This window comes from Aquila chrysaetos, chromosome 8 (genome assembly GCF_900496995.4).
Source record: "Aquila chrysaetos chrysaetos chromosome 8, bAquChr1.4, whole genome shotgun sequence".
Classification (NCBI taxonomy): domain Eukaryota; kingdom Metazoa; phylum Chordata; class Aves; order Accipitriformes; family Accipitridae; genus Aquila; species Aquila chrysaetos.
In genome coordinates, this window is record NC_044011.1 from 13,813,444 (window position 1) to 13,834,835 (window position 21,392).

At 45.8% G+C, this 21,392-nt stretch overlaps 1 protein-coding gene and 1 long non-coding RNA gene across 6 annotated transcripts in view; one reads left to right on the plus strand and one right to left on the minus strand.

Annotated features, from left to right (window-relative positions):
- On the plus strand, window positions 1-8,520 carry LOC115345141. Its single transcript, XR_003924730.2, has 3 exons — window positions 1-1,492; window positions 5,788-5,861; window positions 7,690-8,520. It is a non-coding gene; the product is annotated as an uncharacterized LOC115345141 (long non-coding RNA).
- Window positions 8,160-21,392, minus strand: part of ZC3H12D (zinc finger CCCH-type containing 12D) — a 21,964-nt gene continuing 8,731 nt past the window's right edge. For 4 of the 5 annotated variants that reach the window (XM_030023487.1, XM_030023486.1, XM_030023488.2 and 1 more), the window contains 5 exons: window positions 20,609-21,048; window positions 15,428-15,567; window positions 14,178-14,412; window positions 12,299-12,405; window positions 8,160-11,609 (listed from right to left, as the gene is read on the minus strand). In XM_030023487.1, the coding sequence (XP_029879347.1) occupies window positions 10,576-11,609; window positions 12,299-12,405; window positions 14,178-14,412; window positions 15,428-15,567; window positions 20,609-20,991 (1,899 nt within the window). In that variant the 5' untranslated portion in view covers window positions 20,992-21,048 and the 3' untranslated portion in view covers window positions 8,160-10,575. Of the gene's footprint in view, window positions 11,610-12,298; window positions 12,406-14,177; window positions 14,413-15,427; window positions 15,568-18,540; window positions 18,870-20,608; window positions 21,049-21,392 lie in introns of those variants that run through there. The other variant, XM_030023489.2, reaches the window with a different exon arrangement.

Below are 21,392 nucleotides of genomic sequence, written 5' to 3' on the forward strand. Positions count from 1 at the left end.
CACAGCTGCCCTGTACATGAGAGAGAAAATGTCATGTTAGTGTTTTTTGAGCTGAAGGACATGACACAAAAGCTTTCCCTCTTTAATAATGATAAGTTATACGTGGCGGGGGGTTCTGCTGAGCTTGATACTTCTAAATTGCTTAGGCTTTTTGAATCCCTAAGGAAACCGAATGCTGTGCTGCCTGGCCAGTGTTCTGCCCCTGTGAGCTTCACTTCTGGCCCTGGGACCCTGGACTACAGGTAACAGAACAGCAAGGGCTGAGGCTAAATTCCCTTTTGGTAGTGGACCCTCAGGCTCCCCAGTGGATCTCGCCAGGGAGTGCATTTCTGCCAGCCCCCCAACCCTGGCCATCAAGCTCTACCCTCCAAACTTATCAGTAGTTTTGCTCTGCAAAACAGACTTTACCATTTTTCAAGGCAACTGCAATGCGTTCCAGTTCTCAATGCTTCCTGAAGAAACAGTAGAGTTGGGTGACGGAGTGAAATACTTTACTATTCACGTGATTTACAATTGCACCCAAAACAACTATCGGGCATAGCTGTGCTTGGAAACTTCCTTCCCACTTCGAGACCCCAGCCATTTTCAAAGTGGATATAAGTAACATGCAAAGGTATGTCTTGGGTAGTTTTGTTGGAAAGTGTATCATCCATCTCCTGATCTATTGCTTTGTGTTGGTTTTAATTTTCTTTCACTTGATATTCTGCTATGTTTTCATCCTATTCTTTTCCTGGACTAATACCTGTATCCTGACAGCAGGATTGAACCTATTGATTTTTGATTGCATACAGTGGTTTAATTCAAGGCTTGAGTCAGCATCTAGATCTCACTTGAACATCAGTCTGTCCACCCCATGGCAACCATGCTTTTGTCTTGGTTTTTAAAACACTTTTATTAGTTCTAGTACTGTCCCTGGAGGTGGTAGGCTGGTGTGTGCTGATTTCAACTCAGTGTCTTTTAATTCCACATGTGAAATTCATCTCATGAGACTTTAAGACAAAATGCATTAGTAATGCTTCGGAGCAGGGATTGCATCACTCCCCCCCCAGCTGGAAGTGTCATCGTTACTAGTTTACAGGGTTGTACTCCGTGATGCTTCTGTTCTCTGTGGAGCTATTAATGAGCCATGAATTCTGTGTTCTGGCATCGGAATGGCACACCCTGCCCAGGGGTGACAGGGAATGGCTAATCTCAGCGTTGCCCATCGTTTGGTCACAGCTGCCATTTTCTGACTAGTGAGGAAGGGCTTCTGCTTCTGAGGCCGAAAGGAAGATATTATCAAGTGTCAATTAAATTATTTGTTTTCTGAATTTTATTTGTATGAGTCTAGCCAGGTCTCAAAGGTGACACAGCTCATCTCACAGCACAATTGATTCTGCTGTTACTGCCATAACCTAATCATTTTTTTGAGAGTAAAAGCATTTAACTCTGAACTTAGAGGAGACCAACGAGTAAAGCACACCGGTGAAGAAGTTGTGGATAAGGGCCTGAGGTAGGTGGCATAAACTGGATTGCTCAGAGGCTTGTCAGGTCTGTCGTTAGTCATCTGTTAGCAACTCCTACGTGATCCTCTAAAGCAACAGCCATCGCTCATGTTTGAAAAAGCTTGCTTTCTGTGGTATTGTCCACCCTTGAAACCCTGCTGTGTCGTATTTAGCTACAAAAGCAGCTCCGTACCTGCAGTTTCTGCTGGCTGCTTCTGGATGTTTTTTATTTGGTGGTTTGAGAGGGTGCCTGCCAGCTGTCAGGACACAGGCACAGTTAGTTCTCCCTGCGCGCCCTTAAGCAGTAATGCGAGCCAGCGAGCTCGCTGACCTTTTCCAGGTGTTTTTTCCATCAGCCTCCGATATCTGGGTTGATGGAGTTTGCTTTCCCTGCCTTTTTAGCCCTTTCCAGTCCGGAGCAGGTAACCCTGCTGCAGTGTTGTGAGGAGTTATACCGTGGTATGGGCACGGGGAGCTCCCAAACCGTGTATTTTCTCATTCTGTCTTGACTTTCCTGCTAGCATGTTTGATGGTGCAGGGCTTGATGAAATGTACATGAGCTGCTGAGTCAACCCTGAGCTGGCAGTGTTTTATGGTACTCTTAACCCCATATAGAGCTGTCTGGTCCCTGGGCAGGCAGGAGAGGAGCCCGTGTTTCCCCCTTTGTTCAGAATCACGAAGGGCCAGCCTGTGGGAGCCTTTGCCTTCAGCTGTGTGCAGCTTTCAGCACAGATTACCCTGCCCTTCGGATGCCATGTACTGAAGAGCAGTGTTTCCAGGCAGGGCCACTGCAGCACCCCTGGGGATGTTCCAGCAAAACCCTGCGTGCAGCCTGGGTTGTGGGTCCTTTTGGGTCCCAGCTCTGTATCGGTGTGATGTAATATATATGCATCATATCATTGTCTGTGTCCCCCAGAAGATTTGCTTTGGAAGTTGTGTAAGAAGGATGGAGATGTCTTTTGTTTTTACAGATTCTTGTACATACGATAGAGTCTAGAAAGCATGTGTAACTTTTGTAGTATTATTACTAATGGCTGTGATGCGATTCTGCCTTGAAATGGGACAAACTGCATTCTCCAGAACATAAAAAAGACTGCATTTTGAGCCCTGAAAGCCAAGAGCTGGGCACCACAGATGCAGCATTTGAAGCAGGCCTGAATAAATGAGAGTCAGGCTGGCACAGTGTTGGGAATCATTTGCTGGCCCATGGGCAAATACGGGCTCCATCAAGAGGCTCAGGAAATCCTGCCTTCAAGCCAGCATTGCTGCTGTGCCGGCGATGCGATAGCTGGACACGAGGGGATTATTTGTGCCTCTGGCAAGCTGCAAGCAGGTTTCAGATAGCTGTGAGCTCAAGCCCGTATGTGCTGTGTTGCACATCCAGCCTCCGCCTGGCTAGCGGGGAATTTTATTTTCAGTTTTACAGAGATGCGGGTGCACAACCCAGCTACCTGGCCTTGGGCAATTGTACAGCTGTGGTGATCCTGCTCCCCAAAAATGCAAGGAAAGAAGGTGTAAAAGGAATGCAATAGGAAATTGTGGCATTTTGAATTACTTTGGAAGAAGCTTCCCCCCGCCCTTCCTTAATGCTGCCTTACAGTTGCATGCCTGGAATGCTTGTTTTATATTTGCCTAAATCTTGATTGACACATATACAAGATAATAAACTTAACTAATTAAAATCCCCTGTGTTCAGATTGACCAATCGTGTCCAAAGTACACCTGGAAAGACTTTAGAGATAACATTTGTAAGGCAATGCTCTCTGGACTCGAAAAGAAAGTGTTTTTCCAATTAATTTCTGTCTAAGGGCTGGCTGTGATACTTATCCAATTGGCAAACCTAGTTTCAGATTTCAGCTTTAAAATATAATTGGCAGCTCAGCAAATTCATAAAATTGATCCCCGTTCACACTTATTTTTGGCTTGCGTTAAGAATGTGCCAACCTGGAACTCTAAACTTAACCCCGAGTGACTTTCCCAGGGCCGCTGCCCTGAAAGGGAAGTCTGGCAGCAGCGCCTGGGCCCCGGCCAAGACAAATCCTGAGCCGCCGATGTCAGGGCAGCTGTAGCTTGAACCGCAGGTGAGGGGAGAATAAAAAGACACGATGAAGGGTGGATTTGGTAAAATGCCCCCTTCCTGAAACCCGTTATTCAAGTGATCCTGTGTTTGGCTCTCGCTGCTCCGCGGTCTGACACGGTGCTGCAGCTCCGAAGACCCTCTGAGCTGCCAAGCGCACTCCTAGGGCTGCTTAAACACAACGCGCAGGCTAGACTTAGGATGCGGTGCAAAGGCTTAACAAAGCAGCGTGTCTCAGCTCTGCGTACGAGGCGGCAGAATCGGTTCAGCCGGTGTGATCAAGCCTCGCCTGCGGGTACGTGAATTGCAGGAGCCTCTCTGGCCAGGAGGCCCAGGCGAAGCTCTCTCCGCGCCGAGCAGAGCCAAAACCCGGCTGCACAGCCCTCCAACGCGTGCTGTCGTGTCGTGGCGGTGATGAAGTGCGTGCAACTCCTGCTGATGGGATTTATGCGAGGGGATGGGACTGGCTTGGGAAAGTCGGCCCTGGAGCGGCAAATCCTGTTGCTAGTGCTACCACATTGACACCTTGTGGTGGACTTGGCCATCGTGGTTTTTAGAAATATATTATTGGTGTATGTCTTACAGATGTCGATTGGTAGACTTTTCCTAGAGGCATTCCACTTGGCTGTTTATACTTTTTCTTTCAACGCCTCTACTTAAGCTCCCTTGGACAAATACAAACATTAGAACATCAAAGAGCAAAGTGCGGAGTCTGACCTAAACCGGTGTCTCCCAAATACTATCCCCAGTTGCATATCAATATCATAAAAGAGGAACAGATATAACCACTGGAGAGTATTTTTTTCTACTCTTCTACTAATCTAGAACTTGGATTCTCTGCCCCTTTTTTTTCCATAATATTGTTACTTTGACTTCAGCTTAAACTAATACTCTTTTTTTCCCCTTCTGCAAGGCTTGAATATGACCTATGTAACCTAAGAAAGATGGTCTAAAGGTTTAAAGATCTTCCATCTGTTTCTTTAAGTGAAGCCAGTGCTCCAATTCCACCATATGTCATATATTACGTGTGAGCAAAAGGATATTCAGATGCTGAAGTTCTTTGAGAATGTTTCCCTGCTGGAAATAACATTTTTACAAGCTTCTGTATTCCCTTCAGTCTCTTCCGAACAGGACCTCCTGTGGGGAGATCTTGGTAATTCTCATTCCGATGATAGTTTTGAGTAACGTTTATAATTGTTTGCCAATGGCTGTGTATTTTTCGGCAATAACAAACCAGAGCCAAGTTTGCTTCCCTGCTAAAAACTGCAGCCTGTGCCAGGCTATCGTGGCATTTGTGCCTTTGGTTCCCCTGGAACTGCAGAATGTGGTTTTATTTATGAAGTGCATTTTGCCATTTACCACTTCAAGTGGTAAAAGCCATCACGTTCCTCTGCGCTTCTGTTGCTACCCCTCCCAGCAAGTGTTGGTTGCTCTTTAGTCCTGTTAGGCAGTTCTCATCTCTCTGCAGCTCTTCCACTGACAATGCGAGGAGAACATTAATCCTATAGTAAAACTAGGTCTAATCTGGAAACCAGATCACCAGAAGGTGATGGTATCTTTGTCTTGTCTTTGTGTTCAACCTTGTAGTTCATTCAGTTACTATAGTTGATACAGCTTCTTATTTAGCTGTTTTCTCAGTTGTTTGGGATCTCTGCAGATATTAAATTACAGATACTAAGTTCAGCAAGCTGACAGTCATAGGAGAGCTGGACCCCACTTTGCTCGGTGTTGCGAGCGTGCAGATGGATGGCAGCCACCCTTTTCAATCTTACTTTGCACAGCAGTACCTTTCCAAGGTTTATTGTGTCATCTGTAATGTACTATACTTGCTTCTACCAGCTCTATGTTTCTTTAATTCTATTTAATACCTTTTTGGTCCTCTATGAGAAAATTTATTTCCAGTTGTCCAGTTTGACTGTTTTTTATGCCATCCATGTTTTGCTGTCTGCTTCTAGTTTATGGTTTTGTTCTGCCATTCAGTGTCCTGATGCCCATTTGTCTTCTGTATGAAACCAGTAGTGTTAGTAACTCCCTCAAATGTACAATCTTGGTGATGGTAGGTGAAGGATGAACGTTGCTTTTACAGTAGGATTTAAGGTAGTTAAGTGTGTATGGTGGCTGAGTTTCTGCTAGCATGACGTTTGATCCTTAGAGAAGAGAAAGCTGTACGAAGTCAGCACAAGCACCTGTGAACGTAACTTTGCCTCTGTTTCTTTCCCCAAACAGCTTTTGCCAGGAAGACTGCTTTAGGGCGCGATGGGAAAACAGCCTGAGCATGTTGGATCTTGGCCAGGCTAAAGGTATCTATGTCATGGTTTTGACAACAGCAAAACCCAAAACCAAACAATATTAAAAATAAAAAAAGAAGAAGAAAAAGAAAAAATAAAATAAGAAAGAAAAAAAAAGGGAAAAAAAAAAAAAACCTTCAGCTGGGGGGCACGGGTGAAGTGAGAGGTAGGACGCTATCTGGGCTTGAGCGGGAGGAGTGTGCGGCAGAGCAAGGGAGGAGGTGAGCACCCGGGGCGGGGAGGGAGCGGGGAAGCAAAGGGAGCACGAAACAAGCGTTTGGGGTGGGTGTGGGTGGGTGGTTTTGCGGAGGTGAAGGAGAGGCATTGGGAGGGGGAAGGTTTTTTTAACTTGTGACCCACTCCATAAAGAGTGTGATAGAAATCCTGAGCCCTGTGAGAACAGGAGAAAAAAAAAAAAAAAGTGTAAAAACCAGGGAAGCCGAGGAAACTGTGTGACATGGGAAAGGCAAAGAGAAGGAGCTGGCAGTGCGGTTACAGTGAGCAATTCTGATAGTGCTGTTCATCAGCAGAGGCACATTGCCTAATTTCCTTGCTGCCTTCAGAGGCCTGCCAGCCCTGCACGGCTTGTCCTAACATTCTGGCTTGCTGCCTTCCATGTGCTGTCCCCACAAATCACTGCGTTCACAGCTTTGCTCCATTTGTATGTCCATTTTGATTGCATTTGCCAAGTCAGCACATCAGTACACCTTACTAAAGAGTTCCTCCGAGCCTGCTGCAAGACTTCAAGGCAGTGAGCCCAACTCGGGGCAGAGAAGGGACATGGCTAAAACGCTATAAAAACCCCTTCACTATTGATTGCTAGTCCTAGCGCTTTCTTAATAATGCTAATGACGATCGGTGCTGTAATATTAAACTGTTCTTCTCAAGGGTTCAAAGCATCCCAGTCCCACCAGCACATAGGAGGTAAATACTACAGCAGTCTTGTATATATGTGGGTGAATGCAGAGCAGACGTTCCCTGAGGCAGAGAAGCAGAGGGCTTGTGGTGGCAGAGTGGATGAGTGATGGCTTCAGGAGTAAAACTGAGATGTTCCCACTCCTGGCTTGGGGAAAGTCCGTGCAAAAGGTGAAAGATAATATCTGAATTTTTGTCTTAGATATAAGTACCTGTGTCCAAGATATGAGTCTGTCTGTTGAAGGCTTTCAGCAGAGGCTTTGGGGATTTTTTTTGACTTGCAGAGGTGGTCTGTCACACTTGAAGTACAGGGCTTGCTTGTTCTTCCCTAGCAATCCAATATTTTTTAAGGAGGAGAGAAGCTGTAAAACATATCTTGTTCTTTTTAGTTGTTTGTGATTAGTTCAAATATTTGCTTATAAAGTGTGCCAGCTCTTATGGGAAGTGAGTTAAAATATTAGCAAAAGTTCTCAGAATAATTGGCAAATAAAATAAAAGTGTTTGACACGGAGCAAGATTATTATATACTTCATAGACCATCTTATGGCATTAATTTTTATAGTATCTAAGCTCACCAAGTTAGTAGACTTGTCATCAATGTTCTGTGATGGAGAAATTTCTATATTTAAGAAGATGTGGGGGGGAGGTACAGTGAGCTGCCCAGGACTGCATCGGGTGCAGAGGACTGCTCTCTTCCCCCTTTTTATGCTGAGGAGCTGTTGCAGGGGTGACTTCTACCCAAGACTTCTCAGTGAAATATTTGTATCTAGTTTCCATAGCCCCTCACCAAGGAGGGTGTCTGTGGCTTCCTAACTTTTTGGGAAAGGGTGAGAGTAGAGAAAGGAAGAGGATTCTCTCTTGTGAGTTTTGGGGCTTTTTTTTTAAATCTTAAAATGAACTTGGCAACTCTTTAATCCTCCCTTAGGAAAGCAGCCCATCGCCTGGAGGATTGCTCCCACTGCTTCCAGCTTCTTCTAAGAGTCTTGACAACCAAAAAGCAAAGAACACCAAGGGCTTTCCAAGCCTGTTGGGATTTATGGATTCATTTTCAACTTGGCAACGAGCGCTGGACTCGAACGCATCTCAGCAGAGATACCAAATAGCAACAGCCTCCTACCCTGCCTGTGCAAAAGCTGCCGCCTCCTTTCTGTTAGCAGCCCGTTCCCTCACCTCAGGAGCTGACAAAGCCAAAAAGAAATCCTCCTGTCTTGGAAAGTGTAAGAGGCTCTGCAGCAGAAACTCCTGAGTCCCAGATGCTTGTGCTGTGGTGAAATATCGGAACAGTCTGTGCTTTCCGTGGGCTCCGGGCCAGCAGCAGAGTTCCTCTCAAGCAGGCAGTGACACAGCACTGCTGCTGAGCTGCCCTTCCAACAAAAGCTCCATGAGAAAAAACGCTCTGGTCAGGAGAAGAGCCAAGAGAAATCGAGTTCTCTTCAGCGCCAAAGTCTGATTTATTTTCTCAGACACTTTCTCAGCAGAATGCACATTCTATGTATTTTACTGAAAGATTCCCCAGAAAGAGACAGAAATGAAAGAAAAATAAGTTATTAAACATCAAGAGAGGGTTTTGAACAACCACCAAATTCCTGTGCATCCTCAAAGGAAAAGGAGAAAAGCTTATGCACATGTGTCCAGCAAGCCAAAGGCCCTATAGAAAGGCAGCGTGCCAATTTTCCTATAGATTTTAAATGCTTTCTGTATTGAAATATGTAACGTACATTCCAGACATAAAAATAAATGTTGACATGTATGGTTATATCCTGCCCCATTGCTGTGTGTATATTTTCCAAATGCTGTCATTTGGGACTTGCTCTGTTTGAGTATGTGGAAGGTATTTTTCCACTCTGCATTCACACTTTCTCTGTGAGTGTACATATCTGTACAGCAGTAGCTGGGAAAGCTCCGGTACAGGTGCTTAGGCAAGCCAATGAGCCTGGCCTTGCATAGGCACAATATCGGCATTTAATCCATGAAATGTCTCGGGTCGCTTCAGCGTGTTAAGTGTGGTGTGTGGCATATTTCAGCGCAACTAATGATGGCTGTGGAACTCAAGTACTGTTCAAAGCATTTCACAGGGCATTTATGCCATAGTTTTGTTTTAATGTCATTTCTCATCTTTATGTAATATGCAGTGGATAAATTTATAAGCCATTCTGGTGATCCAGTTATATATATTATGACTATAGTTAAAGGAAAATTCATGACATATGGAAAAAACCTGTCACATTCTGTGAAGATAAATCATACCTCCAAATCCAAATTAGAATTTCTTGGAGCCCACCGCATGGCCATAAGAGGTTGAATGGATACAGCATGCTTATTTCCTGAAGATTCTTCAACCACCACCACCAAGAAAAAAGCTGCTGGTGGTTTGCAGAGGGAAACAGGTCAAACTATCACCACCTTCAAAAAATGCATCATGTGATAATGTCACTAATGGTAAATTACTACTCCTCAGTCACCTTTTTGAAAGCAAGAGAATTCAGAGTTGTCAGCGAGGGCCATGTTTAATTCCTGCCTAAGAGCAACATCACTGATTGCACTTCAGAGAAGAACCTAACAGAGATAGTGCAGGGTCAGAGAGTTTGTAAATCCCACCTGAATGTTGGACTTGATGAAGCATCAGTGCTAAGAGGAATGGAAAAGAAAAAAAAATAAAAACAAACAAAAAAGAAAAACAGAGACATTTTTCAGAATTAAGTGTTCTAGATGACCATTTTACAATGTGTTAAAGCATTTTTAAAACATGTCACACTGACATACTTAAACTTTGGTAAAATGCCAAAAACCTTCAGGATCAACCTTAATATTTGAATTATAACCTGAAGAATTCAGTGGAATAATGCAGCGATTAGCAGCTTTACTGCTTACTGAAAACCAAACATGTCCCAACAGAACTCAGTTTAAATGTTTGTCATCATAAATCAGCTGTGTAATTGCATTATGGGACCATGTTTGGTAATTAACAGTTAAGTCCACAATTGTTTTCTTGTTTGATACAACAGAGACATTTTAAAGCTCTCTTTTTTTTTTTTCTTTTTTTTTTTTTTTTTTTTTTTTCCCCTCGGCATCATCTGGATTTCTTCTTTTTGAATTAACAAGCCCGAGTCCTCAGTCTATGTCAGGACTTCCCTGATTTGACTTACATCGGGCGTGATCCCTGAGAAGTGTACCTGCAGCTATCTTCAAGTGCTCTGGTGTACCTCCACCACCCCTGCTAGTCTGTACACAACTTTGGTTTATAAACATGAGATGCATCTTTGAAAGCTTACTGATACAGGGCTGGGCCTGTATCAGGCAATAATATGGACCCAAAGATGCCTTCTAGCAGAGAGTACAGCCCTGTGTTAGGGAAAATAGGCCAAATAATTACTTTTTACGCTAGCTGAGCAAGCATTCACAGGGGTCTGTGGAGAGCCCTTTACTAGGAACCACAGAGCATGGTTCTTTTACGGTAGTTGAACAATAGGTCAGGACTTTAAAAACATGTCTATTGTGTTAAGGCATTAACAAAGTTCTATGCCATCCTGAACCCAGTCATCAGTGAGGTTCAAATGCTGACAGCCCAGTTAGCCTGAGCCCTCCCGTTCACTCCCATGGCAGGTGAATGAGATCCCACCACAATGAACGGCAGTCTTTGCCCTGACTTGATGCCCCATGCGACACAGCTGGTTGATGCTTGGACTTGCTCTCCTGGGACAGCTATAACCCTTACCATAAAGCCCTTTAATAACACTTAGTTAAGCCTCAGAGTAGCATCTTTTTTGCCCCAGGACTTGTGCTTGTTGGGAAAGGTTTGACGGGGACAGTTTCACAAGTTTCTGTGTCTTTGAATCAGTAAAGTCAGGCTAGCAATATCCTTGATATCGGGGTACAAAGCCATGACGTGGTTCACCTCGCTGTAAGGGAAAAGAGAGCACAGCTCCCTGTGTACGTTTGCCTGCTGGGCAGAGGGTGGCCTTGCAGCCGGGGTGGGCCAGTAGTCACCGTAAGAGGCATCGGGGTAAGCATGGGGTTTCTGGGAGAAGCCCAGTCTGTTGCTGGAGTCTAAAAGAAAGGGCCACTGCGGGGGCCGGCTGGGGAAACGGTGCTGCTGATGCTCACTGTACAAGTGAAGCAGGTCTGGGGGAAGAGCTGCGGACTGTGGCAAAACAAGGCGCTGAGTCTCCAGGGCCTGTTTGTGCTGACCACCATGAGGGGTGTAGCGGCTCCTCTGACCCATCCCGTGCATGCCGCAGCACTCCTGAGGCCAGCTGTGGGCTGGGTGCATCCCGCCCGGCGCCGGCGGGAGCACCCTTTGCTGGAAAGGGCATCCCAGTATGCAGGTGTGGTCCAAGATATGGGGGTGATGAAGCGAGTACAGGTTGTGCCTGAGGTCACCGCAGCGATGAGGGCTGTCCGTCACGTCTCTGTCCTGAGAGGTACGTATGGACCAGTTGTAGCCGTAGGTGTCATCACCAACGGATAGCGCTGACATCTTCTCCAGGAGCGGCTGGTCTCGCAGCAGCTCTGGCTGTAGCAACCTCTGGTCCACCCCCAGGTCAGAGCCGGGGCTGCCGGCCAAGGCACTGGCTGGCTGCTTGGGACAGCTTCCCTGGGACCACCCTGGGTAGCAGGAAGCCCCTGCGCAGCCACTGGCTTCTTGCAGTGTTTCTGTGCAGGCGTCAGAGAGTACAGGCTCTATTCCGGTCCTGTACGGCAAGCGGCTGCACTTCTCCTCCTCTTTCCCCAGGCTTAATGTGACCTTGATTTTGGCCCTGAGTTCATCAGCAACCGAGACCTGAGCTTGATGTGGTCTCTCTGGGTGGTAAAATTTGCATTTATTGCCATAGGTGCATTTTTTACCTGAAAGAAAAAAAAAAAAAAAAAAAAAAAAAAAAAATCAAACAGGAGGTTGTCGCTAGCACCCACATTGATTAACACACCCATCACTTCTCCTCAGCACTGTGCATTTGCAGGGGCATGGTGAGCATAAACAGCAAAGAGGGGAAGTGCTATTTTCCAATTCAGTACTTTTGACCCCAGATTTAAATATTGGTGACCTGGTATTGCAGGGTGAAGCAGCAGTGAAAGCAAGTTTCTGCTATTTTGGAAGTGTGTGAAATTCATTTATGTTCCAGTTGCTGCACTCAGTGGGCTGGGAGACCTGCTGCTACAAAGGGTTGCTTTAAAAAATGGTATAGGGATTTACCTCTGAGAAACCTGCACATTGCTGGACAGCTGTTGGGCAGGGAGAGAGGGGAAATATTTGGATGGCCTTTCCCAAGCGCTACAATGCAAGTCCACTCTGCAAAGTGAAAAGGGTGTGCAGGCTGGGGGGGTCAGCACAGCCACAGCCTTCGCTGAGGCTGACGCCACTCAAGCAGGAGAGGAAAAAGCATCACGCGTTTGAGCAGCCCTGACCCAAGTCCCTGCCACGCGAAGCGGGACAGCACGTGGCAATGGCGCTTGCCCTTAGCCGAAGTAAAGCGCTGCTGGGAAGCAAGGGCCAGGAGGAAGAGGGGTGGCAGTTCACAGCACAGGGAGAAACCCACCGTAGGGGCAAGGCTGCCATTTTGGTTCAGGAAGCACTGGCTTTTTGCTGAGGAAGTTATTAAGAGTGGGTCCATGCCGGCCTAGCGGGTCATCGGGAGGCATAAACCTGAAAAAGAAAAAAGTCACAGAGGTAACAAAAACACCTTGAGCTTTTGGAGCTGAAGTGCAATCACAGCTTGCGGCACCAGCTTAGGGCAGAAAATCCTCATGCTCCTTTTGTGGCCTGGCCTTCAGGAGTCAGGCTGTCTTACCAGACACGGTGCCCTCCTGCCTGCCAAGACAACAATGCTTCAGCTTCATGTAGTTGTTGTTTTTTCCTAATAACGTAAAACAACTGGAAAAGCATGGCAGCTTGGTGTAGCTCTGGCCAGCCAGCAGCCTCAGCTGTGGCAGGATCGCTTCATTTTTCTCTGAAGTGGCAGCAGCGCAGCAAACTCTTCTGTGGTCCCAGCACTGCGAACCTCAATATCAGCTCCCTTCCACAGCAAACTCACTTTTCTCTTACTAAATACTTGTAGGAGAATGAGGATTAAAAAGCCAGCAGTTAATTCAGAGTTACAGCTGATCGTGCACGTGGTGTGATAAACAAGCCCAGCCTTTTTCAAGGATTCAGTAAAGGCTTCCTGCTACAAGGCCAGCGAAATGCTCAGATAAATCTCTTTATTCTTCTATGCCAGTACCTGAATGTGATGCTTCAGGAAGAAAAGTAATTAGCATCTCTGGACTTATTTGCAAAGGAATCTGCACCACACCCACCCATGGAACAACTCTCTGTCGGATGAAGGGAGTCACGGGCAGGAGGGGAAGGGATGCACTCAGGGAATTTGGTTATCCACACAATGGGACTGAAACCTCCAACTTCAGGCTGTGGTTTTAGAGAGGTTCCCAAAGCTGTGCAAGAGGGCCCTGCTGAAACTATTCAAACGGACTTCACAGTAACAGCTAGACTTTCTGAGGGAAGGGTTCTGCAAAGGTCTGGCAATCCCTATGAAATAGGAAGGAAAATACCATATAAATATTCGTAACCCATTAACTAGGGAAGAAGCCTGGTGGCAGTCAGAGATAATGGACTGGAGCTTTGAGAAATACAGCATGCTGATGTTCAGCAACTGCATTCCTGAGAACGATGTTACAGAGAAACTGAAACCCAGTGCCAAGCACTTCCATCCAATTTTGATGGCGAGAGCGCCAAGGCTCCATCCTGACCCATGGTGAGTGCTGCGGTGTGAGGCGGCTTCTCCGCTCGCACTCCTCCGTGCACACTGGATGTCTCCAAGTGCATTTCCCCAGCCAAACCGATGGCTAGTGAACACTCTGCTGCTAGGAAACTCAGACGAGGTTAGTACATACAGACTGAGGAGCGCACAGCTTAGCCTCGCGGGCACGGTGCAAGTGCCTTAATGAAAACCTTCCCCAATGGGGATGGTTAAGGGCCAGAGAGACCAGCTTCTCATCTCTCTCTTCTTCTAGAAAGTTATGATTACAAAAGCATAGGAAAAATGCTGTTCTGCCTTGTAGGGGAGCTAAAAATACTGCCAGATAGCCAGCCTCCTCCCACGGATTTAATTCTGTTTCTTCAAGGAAATAGAAATTAAAAGATACCAAGCCTTGGTTTAACATCTCAGTTTGGATTGGAAAGAAGCGAAGCTGGTCACTAATGCTCCCATTCAAATAGAGAAGTTCATTGAAGAGTGACATGGGGGGTTTAAGACCAAAGCTAAGGGAGCAGAAACTAAAGAAATTAGATAAGAAAAGTTGCAGTAAATTCCTTTCAGAAAAAGGCTCGCATACTCTGTTACTGGTGGGAGGTGCATTGATGTTGGGGCTGTCTTGGCCCGTAATGTTTAAGTTCAAGATTGCTTAAAAACCGTCTCTTACCTGTTACTGACAAAAGAGTACATGAGTAGTCGCTGCTCAATAAACCATTTCCACTCAGGGTTTTCATTCTGGAGATCCCGGTAATGATCATTGGAAACAATGATTCCGTCTTTCTCATAAGCAACTTTCACTATGTAGCGATCATCATAGCAAACTACCCTCTTGCCTTTCACCTTCCGGGATGGGGTGTACACAAGGATCGATTGCTTTTCGAGCTCTTCAAGAATGTGCTGATCTGGTGGGGTGGTTGGCAGAAATAGAAAGGGAAAAAAGTATTTTTAAAAGAGAAAATAATTAATTAATAATAACCAGATCTTAATCATGTGCTAGAAACCTACAGGAATCTAAAGATGTTTCAGCCCTTTAGGCAACTTACAGCAGTATGATTTTCAGATGCACTGATATCTGGTGGTTATTTGGCAACTTGAAAATTAGGTCTTTTACAAAAGCATCTACTTGTAAAATTTGAGATACCCTTTTTTGATTTTTAAGTCTTATCTGTAAAAGGATGGCCTGAATTCTACACCAGAGGCATAGTGAACCCCTGTAGTGCCCTTTTTACCCTGCTAGATGCTAGAAAGCTCATAACCAGCCCTGACATGAGCTTAACTTGGAGATAAAATGTGCCTGATAAAATAAACAAACTTCTTTTGCTGCTATTGAGGACACTCTGACTTCTTGTCATTCCTGCTGTGCAGTAAAGGGGATCCCCAGCCGCCTCATCTGCAGATGCCAAGCTGCTGGCACAAATCTGGCAGATCTATTTCCATACAAACTGAATCTGACCCCCCTCCACAGACTTCAGCTGATGCATTTCCTTCTTCTGGAAGAGGAACCCACGTGTGTCCTGTACCAGGGTAATAGGCTAACAGATAATAGTCATGCAGTAGTGAACGTTTCGGATACTGCTGCCTTTGGATAATGTGTGCAACAATGTCATTGTCTCCTGGCTGGCCTTAAAAGCTCTGTGGACTTGTTGCAAGCTGACAAACTCCTTTAACTCAGCTGGCAGCAAGTTGTGCTTGTAAAGCAGAAGACTCAAAGCAGCGTAACAAAGCCTTGTAAGCAGTTTTAGTTGCTAGTCAGGAGCTTGCGGCAATAAATTAATGACTAATTTAAGTGATGGAAACCTGATACACAACTTGCACTGTGCTTGACTTTACAGGGCAAAACTGCACCGGGCTCTTCACATCCCATGTCTCCAACCTGCGCCCAAGGGTTGCCAAATTATGCCCAGGACGGTGACCTACCTGCAATGGGACTGTCTTGTCGAGGGGGCTCCTTTCTCCAGAGTGGGACAAAAACCTTGATGTATGTGTGCCCCCTCTCTCGAAACCAATCCACCGCCAGCTGGATCCCCCAGCAGGAGAATATCTCTTTGTTTCCGTGACTATAAAAAAAAAAGGAGGAGGATGGTGAGGCAAAGCTTTCAAGAAGCTTAGACTTCTCTTTAACTGAGCCAGTAATGAAATGGCAAAATAAACAGCTTTTGTGTCATTCACCAGTTTCCAAGAAAACAACCTGGCAGGGTGTCCTGGTTGGGCAGATCCAAACACCTCCTCCAGTGGAACCAGAAACTCGTTATCTGAAGGAGTTTCAATATTTAAAACCAGAGGTATCCTATCCCCCATTTCCATGACCTGCACGCTACCCAAGCCTGTTGCTTCCATCTGTATCTGGATGGACTTGGCTCCTAAAGTACCAGCAAGACCTTAGGCTGTGTTAGACCCTTCACATGCTTCATCTGCTAATGGTTTGAGGAGTGAGAGTTTCTTCCAACGTAAGCAGAAACCCACAAGGCTCTCCTATAAGAAACAAAATGCGAGAATTTTCTTCTGTGGTAACAGTGACATCAGGGATTTTAATGTCTGAAGCGGCTGCAAGTGTGATCGCAGGTCATTCAGCTGCTGACCTCTCCTGGAAACAGGAGTCAAACTATGGGGGAAGGAAAACTGTAAAAGGCAGGATGGGAAATACAGAGAACTTAACCCAGGACACCAAAAAAGGGACAAGGCCTCAGTGGAGATGGCCACACGCACCTCACGCCCATGTTTATCTTGCCCTAGTTGGTGGGGTTTTGTCTTCATTGCACAGAGAGGTAGGAAAGCCCTAGGACAGGTGCTGTAGAGGATGCAGGCAAGGCGGGTTCTGAAGAATTATCAATATTCAGAGCAAGACACAGAAAACGACCTCAAGAAAAACAATTGGGGTGATATCCTTCCTAAGTTTCTCCCCACCTTGAAAGTTCTTATTGCTTGTCATTTGCTTATCTAAAATGTGACTACAGTGCAGTGCACGTGTAAAGGAAGGTAATTTGTTAACTATCTCTGCACAAGTAAACAGAAATAAACTCCACACAAAGTCCTAAAATGGATAAATGCCCTCACATTATCTACAGAAACCTCATCCTTGTACTTTGAGCTTTCTGGATAATATCACCACAGTCTCACTCAGGCTTTCACCTCTGCAAAACGTACTTGTAAATGACTGTCTTGGTTACTACACCTACCTGCGGTGACAGATCAGTCGAGGACAATGCCACAGTCTTAGATGCCTCTCCCCACTCCGTCCCCCAGGAATGCATCTCTAGGTTCTGCCTACATCAGCCTCATAACCAAAGCTCTGTTTTACACCTAATAAAAGTTCCAGTGCTGAAAGTGTGACCACAAATGAAAAATAGTACAATTTAGAGGAAGAAACCTGCTTGTTTATTAATAGATACCCAGGCAATGGGAAGTCTTAAAAAACCCTCACCAATAATACATGGTCTGAGGTGCTCGACACATCTAATCTCCATTCTAGAACAGCTGTTTGGTTTGGTTTTAAAGGATAGGAACTACCCAGGATAGGTATAAAGTCACCTGGACAGGTGTCTTGAAAGTTCAGGTGACTTTTTCAGTTAACTGCCTTTAAAAGGAAGTCTAGGTACATCTTTAATACCACAACTTAAAATTCAGCAACAGCCTGCTTTAACATTCACTACTCATATATATGACCCTGTCAGCTTTAGAAAGTAGTTCTAGATGTACCCCCAGTGCAGAAGGTGAAGCACCCAAGCACAAGTGATTTGGCCAAAAGGCCAAGCAGAACAAGAGAGAAGAGGCACCTGGAATTGTTTCTCAGCGTTATCACTTAATCCAGTTGCTGCTACATTGCTACAGCCAAACCTGGGGAACGTGTATCTAAAAGAATACACACACGCGTGGTATGCTGCAGTGTCGACACAACTGAACACCAATGTCTGCCATGCAATGGAGCAGGGGCTTTAAAATTTTACATTCTCCTTGTGTGGTGAATTTGTGTCACCTGACAACAGATTGGCTCCTGTCAGTCACCTTTCCCATGCATCCCCATAGTCTGTGGACCATAACTGATCTGTCATAACTCAGTCCCAACTCTCTCCCTCCCGCCAGCCACAGGGTACATTGCACTTGCGTCACAGATAGCAAGGCCCATCTCTCAGAAGCTGAAGCAGCAATTTGGCCTTGCTGTGACTCCGGCAATTAAGCCATAATAGCATGCAGTGATTCCTTTTTAAATTATGCAATTCCAACCCTTTTGAGAAGACATTTAGTCAAAATAACTCTTGTTGAAAACTGCAAATGGCCCCATCTCCACCTGGTCGTGACACAGCATCAGCCACAGCTTTGGCAGAAGAGAGAGAGCCTAACGCAGGACTCCACTGGCCTAGGAAAAGGCCTCTGTACCTATTACAGCTTAAAAACTAGGTGTAAGCACAAGCACTAGACTAGGTAGCCTCTTCAGTGTGCAGTGAATAGGGTTATGACAGTTCCCTTTTCATATTAACACAACTCCATTTATTTTTTCCACTAGCCTTGCTAAACCATCCTGCCCGCTTCCTGTGGACAGGCTGGCAGATGGCTAAGTTTCTCATTACATCTGATGGAAACGCAAAGTGTACTGAGATGCTTGACTAGTGAGACTGGCTGAAGGCAAGGTTATTTTCCATTCAGTTTCTATGGATAGGCTGATTGATGATTGGAGACTGCCAACTCGCTTTATTACCCTGGGGCATATACATCCTTTTCAAAACCTTGCACCCCACAATGGGCCCTCAACATCAACTCTGAAATGCTCCAGAAACACCAGTCCTAAGCTAGAAATACAAAGGCTCACGATGTTTTTCTCCACACAGGCAACTGCCTCCCCAAGCTTCAACTTTTTGACAGCTTCATCCCTAAACTGCTGCTTCTCCTGTACTTTTATGGTTGTTGGTGTTGATGATGATGCTTACCCAGCAAGGAAACCTAACATCCCTTTTCCCTGACTTCTGCAAACAGCCCTTCTCCATCTGACAGCAGCAAACCAGAAAAATTAAAATGAGGATACGAAAAGCACTCACCAAGCCTGTGCAATTAGCCACAGTAAATGCCATTCAGCACCACTTTGAAAGGCATCCAGGAGAGGAAAGCAGCTCCGTCCAGGCTGTGTCAGTTCAGTACAAACTGAACTGAAATGCTCAATAGTCTTCTCCATCATATAGGTAGTCTTTAATTTTATGAAGACAGAGGTTGGGGATGTCTGAGAAGAGCTGTAAAACCTTTGCCTTTCTGAAACTCAAAAGTACTTCACATTCCTCTAATTCCTTTTAGGTGAAAGACAAGGAATCCACAGCAAAACACCAGCCTTCAATAATCTAGCAGGCAAACATCTCTCGGACTCAAATTTTGAAAATTATTCTACAAAAAGATTTAGATTTTACATGCCAGAAGCACACGTGGCTTCTTGAAAACCCATTTATGTGGGCACGTGGGCTAGGAAAGCAATACGACATGCTAGCTCAAGCCATCTGCTGCACATACCTATAATGACATTTGTTTTAAATAATCTCTGTTTAGCAAACTCCCATGCACAGGCTGGCACAGCGGGATGATCTCAGAGCTTTCCCAGAGTACTCCAAGCTCAAAACATACACTATATTTCATTAGCCACCAGCCTACTCTGGGCCTCCTGCTCAGCGGCAAGGTTGCATCTTCTGCCATCTTGGAAACAACGCTCTTCTCTGCCTTGTCCACTTCTGCCTGCTCTAAAAAAGCCCTGGTAAATTGGTGAGGACAAGGTTGTGCCAGAAGAATGGAGCACACGGCCAGTCAGGGTAGTATTGCCCCTAACGCAACGGAAGGGCAGGTGCTCAGCTCAGCCCCTCTGCCTGAATGGGTGCTCATCTCTTTTGCAGAGAGGCAAGAAGAACTCCCTAAGGAGGGTCTAGGGTGAAAAGGCACATGGAGGCAGGACATCCTAACACCTGGCTACTGAGCTCATGGCCCAGCCAAGGCTAAGCAATTTTGCTCTGTTGCTTATTTCTCGCTCCTCAGGAGCTGCCCTGACTGAGGAATCCCTCGTTTTTGGACAGGATTTCTCCCTTCACCCAGAAGATGGCATAATTTGCTTAGTCTCCAGTTGCTCTGGATGCACTTGTCCACTTTGCCCTCTAAGCGAAGGGGATGTGGTCTCACCTCACCTCACACCAAAGCTAACCGAAGGAGGAAGCCCTCCCCTGCCCTGTCCCAACCTGCGGGGACAGGCTTGGCCCTGCTGCATGGGCAGGGAACTTAACAGGGAAAAACCGATTGATAGCCAGCATGTCCCAGACTCTCAACTGCTGGAGCCTCTGGCTGTTCATGTTGCTGGGGTAAACAGAGGCCAACCCACTGCTGTCTTTGGATTCCCCATCCACATGGATGTGCCAGGCTCCCCATCAGTAAGAGTGCTTTCACAGTGTCAGGACACTGCTTAGGAAATGTAATTGGCCAGGATGGGTTGCTATGACATTTCCCAGAAACAGAACTAATTAAGGAGGAAATGAGACTATTCAGTACAAGTCAACTACCAGTTCCCTGATATTTCCATAAAAACGAAGCCAAACCGAAAACCAACAAAAATATACAAGCCGGGAACATTGTTGGAGTTTGCTTGCAAGTCAAAACAGTACAACTGCAACGTTGTTAGGAACCACAGTCACCTGTCTTTTTATTTTCCCTCTCCTTCTTAAGTTAGTTGGGCTGTTCTGTCTATCTGTTCATCAGTTTTTCCTGGAAACACCTCAGCATAGAGATTTAGAAATCCTAGGTACCCATTTGAAAAGGCAGGGAAAGATCATGGTGAACTAAAGGGAAAGCAAGCTGCTGAATCATGCTGCCATAAACAGTAGTGGTTAGCTAGCTGTTGGCTTATAAAAGGTCAAAATGCAGAGCGAGCTAGTGATTGCATTTGGCGTGCGTATTTACGGGCATAAAGACAGCGGGTCCCTACAAGCTGTGCCTCAGCCAAGGAACAGCGGTGGTTTGTACATTACACATCAACTACATCAACGTTCCTCTCACCTGAAATGAAAACATACTTCAAGCCACCAGCTTTAAAATTCAAAAGCTTCAGAGGAAGAGAGTTCCCTTTTAGGAAACAGAGCTTACCTCATTGCAACATTGCTGCCATCGATCACAATGGGTCTCAAGTAATCGGAAGAGTCACTTTCATCTTCTCCAAGCCACTTGGACCCTGGTGTGGTGCTACATGATCCACGGGCAACAAGTTTTAGCGGGGAAGACTGAGCCTGGCTCTCCAGAGCTTGAGGTTTGCTCCCCATCCGTATCAGCTCTTTGAGCACATCATCCTCCAGGGCCCCTTGGCCCAGGTTCTCCAGCACTTTGCAGATGTCCTGCTTACCATAGCCCAGCTTGCAGAAAAAATCCAGCTTGCTCTGGTGCACTTCCACACCCACCGTAGAAACTTTTCTGGACCGTGGTGGTTCTGGTTTGCTAGAAAGTGAACCGGCCAGTGCCATCTTAGCAGGCATTTACGTTCCTTTAAACCCAGCGCTCTTGTCTTCCCAGCCTTGTCCAACAGGCATCAGCTTTAGGGAGGAAAAGATTAGAAACAACAAAACACAAGTGTTAAGGAAGAACGTGCGATCTCAGTTATTGGCCTAGTGCACAGCAAAGAGACTACCTGATGAGCCGTCTTCTCTCTGAAGAGGCTGTCCAGTCTTCTCTCAGCATTAAAGCATTTTTCTGGTCCACTCTTATTTATAAAAGCACTGGAGCGTCCGATGCAATGTTTGCCACTCTCCAGGCGTTATGTCAGACAGGTGTCATCCTACTTCATGAACTATGCAAGCCTGTCTGTACACAGACACGCTGTATGCGTAAGTTTGTTCTTCACACTTATCTCACAGGAAATGATACAAAGGACGGTGTA